General features: G+C 36.7%; 1 protein-coding gene across 1 annotated transcript; it reads right to left on the minus strand.

The window, feature by feature from the left end:
• Positions 1 to 585: 585 nt before the first annotated feature.
• On the minus strand, positions 586 to 3,713 carry LOC129181108 (semaphorin-4B-like). Its single transcript, XM_054775818.1, has one exon. The coding sequence runs from the start codon at positions 3,711 to 3,713 to the stop codon at positions 2,904 to 2,906; it is 810 nt and encodes a 269-aa protein (XP_054631793.1). The 3' UTR covers positions 586 to 2,903.
• Between the last annotated feature and the right edge of the window lie 5,942 nt (positions 3,714 to 9,655).

A 9,655-nucleotide genomic window follows, 5' to 3' on the forward strand; every position in this document is an offset into this window, starting at 1 on the left:
TTATTTATGTTAAGTACAAAAACTGTACTAATATGAACCACTTTAAGAAACAGTACAAGCATGTGGTATTTACAATGAGGCAGAAGAATGCTGAGAACCACGTGTCTAATATAATTGATCCTGTTCATGTTCTTGTTAGTGGTGTCTGTATTCTGTATTTATTCATTATATAGTAAGTTACTGTGATCTTGTGCTTTCATAATTATTCCGTATTTTTTTATTATTGCATGTATTGTTCATCATATATGCTGCACTTATTTATTACTATAAAATGTTTCTGTCAACTTTGACTAATTTATTACTGAATAAGATATCTAAACACTCTATTAACTTTACTATTACACATTCTTTAAATTAGCAAAATTTCTTTGTCCTTAATTGGACAACATAAAATAAAGTTTTTGTACAATACAAAGATAATAATAATAAAAACTATTACATATATTTATTTTATTTGTGTAGCTCTCTTGATTATAGTCTCACATTTGGCCAAAGGCAGATGTATGCCTATATATACACACAAAAACAACAAATTTAGTTATTTAACATAATAAATGAAAGACTTCTTTCATAAAACGTATTTGAGCTTTATTTGGAAAAAATAAAATAAAGTGCCTTTTTTATATGCAATACAAAAAATGAGAAGAAAATGATGTATGATACAAAAAATACATTTTCTTTTGTACACAGGCAGCTGAATTTACAAAACAATTGTACATAAAGAGCTGTTTTTTTAGTTACAATACATGTCACATTTCGAAGAACTGACTATAGTGGTTCATTTGGAGAGAGCACACTACATTTCAAAGAGCGTTTGTAACTTGTTTTACTAAATTGGCTCTGCCACATCTTTTTTTTTGTTGTTCTGTAATTGGCCTTTCTAATGAAATGAACACTAGCACAGCTGCCTTTTTATTTTCTGGAAAATAACAGTCAAAGCAGGAAATCGTCTGCACGATTGATTAGACCCACACAAAGACAGTTTTGCAGTGCGATTCATACGAAATTAATACTATGCTTATCTGTGTTTGACATATTCAAATCACCCAGTGGTTATTTGTTTGCTACACAACAAAGATTTGAGTGCCTTGATGGACGTTAAAGCCACAAAACAAAACAAGAAAAAGCACTCAAACTCATGAGCCCACAATGGTGACAATATTAAACCACTTTTTGTGTCTGAGTTACCTGGTTAGTTTCATGATCTCAAGAGGCACATCTCTTGATTAGTCTCACAAGGCATTATCCACGTCCCCAAAGGCAGGTGCATGCCTTGCAACAAAACACAAAGGCTTCTCAAAATCTTGTGCATAAATCTCTTTGCATCTGTGTATCAATTAAAAAAATGGCAATGCCTATGCCCAATTTGATGACTGATTTGGAGAGAATTAATTAGTAAAATACATAACTTTATGTGTATAAGAATATAAGTTATTTCTTTGATGGGTTGAAGACCATTTAAGCAAGAAGCAGGGAGTTTCCATTCATAAAATAACAACATTCAAACTAGATGAAGACTATAAAACATGTATTATTTCCCTTTGTGAACATGAAAGAGACACATTTGGCCACAAAATATTAATATCCAGACTCTGGCTTAGATGAAGAATTGCTATAATTGACTCTTTTAGTGATAGTTAAAATATAATTCATGTGTTTATTTGCAGTGCCATTGATCCTCAAGTGATAGCGTCTTTGTGCTTACTTGTATGGTTTATCCCTTCACTTCATACGAAGTGCTTTTGCATAGACTGCCTATCTTGATACCTGAAACAGGTTTTTCTTCCCTGTTTATTCATTTTATTCATCACATATTTAGTGAAAGAAAAAAAACAGGAAAAAGTCAAGACTTCACACACTGATCATTCTTGGTGTCTTTATATGTTATACAGTATGTTGTTCTTATGATGTATGTCCCACTTTTAAAATACTTTGTTTCTCTGGATTTTTTGGGTTCATGTGATATAATTTGTTGTTTTGCCTCTGATGTTTGTTGCTCTATTGTTAAATAATGTGCTGCGAGTTGACCTTGCTACAGTACCGTAGATAGTGCATAGCCTCAGTGGTGGGTAGGCTCCTACTGGCTGACAGGCTGACAAAAACCCCCCCGATGAAAAGTATCAAATGGGAGTGTGGACATGTTTGACTACCTCTCTTCAAAGTATTACTATTAAGGACGGACTGCAGGGTCACACTACAAAAGTCTAGCTGTGCTCTTTTTATCTGCTCTGCTCTGCTCTTGTTTTCATCTAAAACAAGGGTAGGGGAACCTTAAGTATAGGTGGCCCCAAGCGAGTCAGAGCTTTTGTTAATGCCACTCACACAAACACTTGTGAACTCGAGAGATGATGAGATGCTGAAAATTTTTCCAAAAATGGGTCTTGAAGAAGAGGGTTCAACTTATATTCAGATCAATACATTTTACTGTGTGTGTGTGTGTGTGTGTGTATATGTGTGTGTGTATATATATATATATATATATATATATATATATATATATATATATATATATATATATATATAAAATGAGCATTTGTGGGGTTTATTTGTGTTTTTAGAATTGCATTGCGGGCCTGAATGGTATACTATATAGTTCCCCGCCCCCATTATGTCATGGGAGCTGTTTAGCACAGTGCAAACTTGGCCTTGGCGGAGGTTTTTGCAAGCACGACTTACATTCTGTTTTTGAGCTATATTGTGAGCACCAAAAGTCTGAAGGCGGTCAGTGCGCTGTGAATGCATAAAAAGAAATGTTCATGAACCACAGGAACAGCACAAATGAGGACAAAGTGCAAAAGTTATGTGATGACCCCCCCCACCCCACCCCTCCAATCGCCCAGGAGTCTTTCAGCAGGTGCCTTTTCACTTGTATTCATTTAAAAGGTGTCCCTCCTGGTGAATCTTTACACCACCGAGTCTTTTATCTCCGATCCCAGTCTGACTCGAGGCCGTGGGCTGGTAGGAGAGATCTCCACTCGGCTATCCTGTAAGTTCTGAGGCCTCTTCTCCGCCTCTGAGAAGCTCTTGCTGTTGTCAGGCGACGAGTACTCATGCGACGGCGGGCCACAGATGTAGTTGTCGTGAAGTGTCTGGTAGCCCTTGTGATCCGTCACCGAGGCGGCCACCGCGTTGCCGTTGAGTGGCATGTTCTCAGCGGGCTTCACCACCATTCTGGGCTTCTTCTGTTGCATGTTGGGGCACTCGCCCTCCTTGAGCATGGACTTCATGTGGTCGCGGTGCCTGTACACCACAAACAGGGAAAAGACGAGCAGGGAGAAGGCCAAGAGGGCACACACTACGATTAGCTCGTTCCAGTAGGTCTTGGTATTGATCTGAGGGGAGCGAGCCTCAGGCAGGATGACAAACTCATCCTGTGACATGGCTGGCGCCCGTGTGCGGCTCATCTGAGTGGTGCTCTCGTGTTTGGCCTCGCCCCTCACGCAGTAGTTTGCCAGTAGCTGTCGGAAACCTTCCTCCACAGACCAGCACTCATAGGTCTCCTGTTGGTCAGCCTGAGCCACCACCACCAGCCCCCCCTCTGGACTGGGGTAATGGAAGTGACCCGAACTCTCGCTGAACACCCATGTCCTCTCAGCCAGATTAGAGCGCAGCATGCAGGGCAACACTTGGAAGGTGTTGGCTGGAATAATGATCACCTGACATGATGACGTTCCTGTGGGGAGATGAACATTACTCATGCTGCATGTCACCATACTCAATTTTGACTGACACAAACAGAGAAGTACATATTGTGAAGTATCCTATCTATTTTAGCTGCATTTCTGAGCCACCACACTAAAAAACATACTGTTTTATTAAACTAGAATGGACTATTTTGAATAAAAAATAAATTCTACACCTTTATAGATACCAACTACCTGTACATGCCTTATTTTGTTATTATAATTCATGATAATTCCCTACAAAATTATGGACATAATAAAAAAGGATGATAAACTGCACTAAAAGTGAGTGGGCTTTTCTTCATGGCAAATTGCCTTATTGTTTTCACTAACAAACATTATTTTCTTTGTACAAATCTGCTTGATTGTTGCACATTTTGGTCCAAATTTTACAGTAAAAAATAAATTTTCTGTGTTTTAGGCAATTATTGTAATTATCAGCTATGAGCATGGCAGAAATTAGTAGTAGCCAAATATTGACTGGTTGACTGGCTATAACTGAATGGTTATAGTTTATCTTTTAGAAATAAAAGGTGGAAAATGAGTGTAAGAAGTTAGACATATAAATAAAAACATTGTTTTTTAGATTTTGACCAAATTTGTACGTGTAAACTTTTCAATAATATCTCTAAACACTTTTGCCACTTTCATGTGTCATTTCCAACTAAAACGTACACATTTAACAAATAAAAAAAAAATAAAATAAAGCACATAAACTCCACTTAAAGAATAATTACCTCTGCCAAACACAGTGCAGAGGTTATGTTTTTGCTGGGGTTTGTCTGTTTGTCTGTTTGTGTTGTGTTTTTGCTAGTATGATACTAAATATTATACTAGAAATGTGCATTTATTTATGTTAAGTACAAAAACTGTACTAATATGAACCACTTTAAGAAACAGTACAAGCATGTGGTATTTACAATGAGGCAGAAGAATGCTGAGAACCACGTGTCTAATATAATTGATCCTGTTCATGTTCTTGTTAGTGGTGTCTGTATTCTGTATTTATTCATTATATAGTAAGTTACTGTGATCTTGTGCTTTCATAATTATTCCGTATTTTTTTATTATTGCATGTATTGTTCATCATATATGCTGCACTTATTTATTACTATAAAATGTTTCTGTCAACTTTGACTAATTTATTACTGAATAAGATATCTAAACACTCTATTAACTTTACTATTACACATTCTTTAAATTAGCAAAATTTCTTTGTCCTTAATTGGACAACATAAAATAAAGTTTTTGTACAATACAAAGATAATAATAATAAAAACTATTACATATATTTATTTTATTTGTGTAGCTCTCTTGATTATAGTCTCACATTTGGCCAAAGGCAGATGTATGCCTATATATACACACAAAAACAACAAATTTAGTTATTTAACATAATAAATGAAAGACTTCTTTCATAAAACGTATTTGAGCTTTATTTGGAAAAAATAAAATAAAGTGCCTTTTTTATATGCAATACAAAAAATGAGAAGAAAATGATGTATGATACAAAAAATACATTTTCTTTTGTACACAGGCAGCTGAATTTACAAAACAATTGTACATAAAGAGCTGTTTTTTTAGTTACAATACATGTCACATTTCGAAGAACTGACTATAGTGGTTCATTTGGAGAGAGCACACTACATTTCAAAGAGCGTTTGTAACTTGTTTTACTAAATTGGCTCTGCCACATCTTTTTTTTTGTTGTTCTGTAATTGGCCTTTCTAATGAAATGAACACTAGCACAGCTGCCTTTTTATTTTCTGGAAAATAACAGTCAAAGCAGGAAATCGTCTGCACGATTGATTAGACCCACACAAAGACAGTTTTGCAGTGCGATTCATACGAAATTAATACTATGCTTATCTGTGTTTGACATATTCAAATCACCCAGTGGTTATTTGTTTGCTACACAACAAAGATTTGAGTGCCTTGATGGACGTTAAAGCCACAAAACAAAACAAGAAAAAGCACTCAAACTCATGAGCCCACAATGGTGACAATATTAAACCACTTTTTGTGTCTGAGTTACCTGGTTAGTTTCATGATCTCAAGAGGCACATCTCTTGATTAGTCTCACAAGGCATTATCCACGTCCCCAAAGGCAGGTGCATGCCTTGCAACAAAACACAAAGGCTTCTCAAAATCTTGTGCATAAATCTCTTTGCATCTGTGTATCAATTAAAAAAATGGCAATGCCTATGCCCAATTTGATGACTGATTTGGAGAGAATTAATTAGTAAAATACATAACTTTATGTGTATAAGAATATAAGTTATTTCTTTGATGGGTTGAAGACCATTTAAGCAAGAAGCAGGGAGTTTCCATTCATAAAATAACAACATTCAAACTAGATGAAGACTATAAAACATGTATTATTTCCCTTTGTGAACATGAAAGAGACACATTTGGCCACAAAATATTAATATCCAGACTCTGGCTTAGATGAAGAATTGCTATAATTGACTCTTTTAGTGATAGTTAAAATATAATTCATGTGTTTATTTGCAGTGCCATTGATCCTCAAGTGATAGCGTCTTTGTGCTTACTTGTATGGTTTATCCCTTCACTTCATACGAAGTGCTTTTGCATAGACTGCCTATCTTGATACCTGAAACAGGTTTTTCTTCCCTGTTTATTCATTTTATTCATCACATATTTAGTGAAAGAAAAAAAACAGGAAAAAGTCAAGACTTCACACACTGATCATTCTTGGTGTCTTTATATGTTATACAGTATGTTGTTCTTATGATGTATGTCCCACTTTTAAAATACTTTGTTTCTCTGGATTTTTTGGGTTCATGTGATATAATTTGTTGTTTTGCCTCTGATGTTTGTTGCTCTATTGTTAAATAATGTGCTGCGAGTTGACCTTGCTACAGTACCGTAGATAGTGCATAGCCTCAGTGGTGGGTAGGCTCCTACTGGCTGACAGGCTGACAAAAACCCCCCCGATGAAAAGTATCAAATGGGAGTGTGGACATGTTTGACTACCTCTCTTCAAAGTATTACTATTAAGGACGGACTGCAGGGTCACACTACAAAAGTCTAGCTGTGCTCTTTTTATCTGCTCTGCTCTGCTCTTGTTTTCATCTAAAACAAGGGTAGGGGAACCTTAAGTATAGGTGGCCCCAAGCGAGTCAGAGCTTTTGTTAATGCCACTCACACAAACACTTGTGAACTCGAGAGATGATGAGATGCTGAAAATTTTTCCAAAAATGGGTCTTGAAGAAGAGGGTTCAACTTATATTCAGATCAATACATTTTACTGTGTGTGTGTGTGTGTGTGTGTATATGTGTGTGTGTATATATATATATATATATATATATATATATATATATATATATATATATATATATATATATATATATATATAAAATGAGCATTTGTGGGGTTTATTTGTGTTTTTAGAATTGCATTGCGGGCCTGAATGGTATACTATATAGTTCCCCGCCCCCATTATGTCATGGGAGCTGTTTAGCACAGTGCAAACTTGGCCTTGGCGGAGGTTTTTGCAAGCACGACTTACATTCTGTTTTTGAGCTATATTGTGAGCACCAAAAGTCTGAAGGCGGTCAGTGCGCTGTGAATGCATAAAAAGAAATGTTCATGAACCACAGGAACAGCACAAATGAGGACAAAGTGCAAAAGTTATGTGATGACCCCCCCCACCCCACCCCTCCAATCGCCCAGGAGTCTTTCAGCAGGTGCCTTTTCACTTGTATTCATTTAAAAGGTGTCCCTCCTGGTGAATCTTTACACCACCGAGTCTTTTATCTCCGATCCCAGTCTGACTCGAGGCCGTGGGCTGGTAGGAGAGATCTCCACTCGGCTATCCTGTAAGTTCTGAGGCCTCTTCTCCGCCTCTGAGAAGCTCTTGCTGTTGTCAGGCGACGAGTACTCATGCGACGGCGGGCCACAGATGTAGTTGTCGTGAAGTGTCTGGTAGCCCTTGTGATCCGTCACCGAGGCGGCCACCGCGTTGCCGTTGAGTGGCATGTTCTCAGCGGGCTTCACCACCATTCTGGGCTTCTTCTGTTGCATGTTGGGGCACTCGCCCTCCTTGAGCATGGACTTCATGTGGTCGCGGTGCCTGTACACCACAAACAGGGAAAAGACGAGCAGGGAGAAGGCCAAGAGGGCACACACTACGATTAGCTCGTTCCAGTAGGTCTTGGTATTGATCTGAGGGGAGCGAGCCTCAGGCAGGATGACAAACTCATCCTGTGACATGGCTGGCGCCCGTGTGCGGCTCATCTGAGTGGTGCTCTCGTGTTTGGCCTCGCCCCTCACGCAGTAGTTTGCCAGTAGCTGTCGGAAACCTTCCTCCACAGACCAGCACTCATAGGTCTCCTGTTGGTCAGCCTGAGCCACCACCACCAGCCCCCCCTCTGGACTGGGGTAATGGAAGTGACCCGAACTCTCGCTGAACACCCATGTCCTCTCAGCCAGATTAGAGCGCAGCATGCAGGGCAACACTTGGAAGGTGTTGGCTGGAATAATGATCACCTGACATGATGACGTTCCTGTGGGGAGATGAACATTACTCATGCTGCATGTCACCATACTCAATTTTGACTGACACAAACAGAGAAGTACATATTGTGAAGTATCCTATCTATTTTAGCTGCATTTCTGAGCCACCACACTAAAAAACATACTGTTTTATTAAACTAGAATGGACTATTTTGAATAAAAAATAAATTCTACACCTTTATAGATACCAACTACCTGTACATGCCTTATTTTGTTATTATAATTCATGATAATTCCCTACAAAATTATGGACATAATAAAAAAGGATGATAAACTGCACTAAAAGTGAGTGGGCTTTTCTTCATGGCAAATTGCCTTATTGTTTTCACTAACAAACATTATTTTCTTTGTACAAATCTGCTTGATTGTTGCACATTTTGGTCCAAATTTTACAGTAAAAAATAAATTTTCTGTGTTTTAGGCAATTATTGTAATTATCAGCTATGAGCATGGCAGAAATTAGTAGTAGCCAAATATTGACTGGTTGACTGGCTATAACTGAATGGTTATAGTTTATCTTTTAGAAATAAAAGGTGGAAAATGAGTGTAAGAAGTTAGACATATAAATAAAAACATTGTTTTTTAGATTTTGACCAAATTTGTACGTGTAAACTTTTCAATAATATCTCTAAACACTTTTGCCACTTTCATGTGTCATTTCCAACTAAAACGTACACATTTAACAAATAAAAAAAAAATAAAATAAAGCACATAAACTCCACTTAAAGAATAATTACCTCTGCCAAACACAGTGCAGAGGTTATGTTTTTGCTGGGGTTTGTCTGTTTGTCTGTTTGTGTTGTGTTTTTGCTAGTATGATACTAAATATTATACTAGAAATGTGCATTTATTTACACTAACTACCAAAACTGTACTAATATGAACCAGTTTAACAAACAGTACAAGCATGTGGTATTTACAATGAGGCAGAAGAATGCTGAGAACCACGTGTCTAATATAATTGATCCTGTTCATGTTCTTGTTAGTGGTGTCTGTATTCTGTATTTATTCATTATATAGTAAGTTACTGTGATCTTGTGCTTTCATAATTATTCCGTATTTTTTTATTATTGCATGTATTGTTCATCATATATGCTGCACTTATTTATTACTATAAAATGTTTCTGTCAACTTTGACTAATTTATTACTGAATAAGATATCTAAACACTCTATTAACTTTACTATTACACATTCTTTAAATTAGCAAAATTTCTTTGTCCTTAATTGGACAACATAAAATAAAGTTTTTGTACAATACAAAGATAATAATAATAAAAACTATTACATATATTTATTTTATTTGTGTAGCTCTCTTGATTATAGTCTCACATTTGGCCAAAGGCAGATGTATGCCTATATATACACACAAAAACAACAAATTTAGTTATTTAACATAATAAATGAAAGACTTCTTTCATAAAACGTATTTGA

Source organism: Dunckerocampus dactyliophorus, chromosome 5, assembly GCF_027744805.1.
Source record: "Dunckerocampus dactyliophorus isolate RoL2022-P2 chromosome 5, RoL_Ddac_1.1, whole genome shotgun sequence".
NCBI classification, from domain to species: domain Eukaryota; kingdom Metazoa; phylum Chordata; class Actinopteri; order Syngnathiformes; family Syngnathidae; genus Dunckerocampus; species Dunckerocampus dactyliophorus.

Bases quoted from the DNA above. Each gene is read 5' to 3' on its own strand.
- LOC129181108 (XM_054775818.1), bottom strand. From the start codon at position 3,713: ATGGTGACATGCAGCATGAGTAATGTTCATCTCCCCACAGGAACGTCA.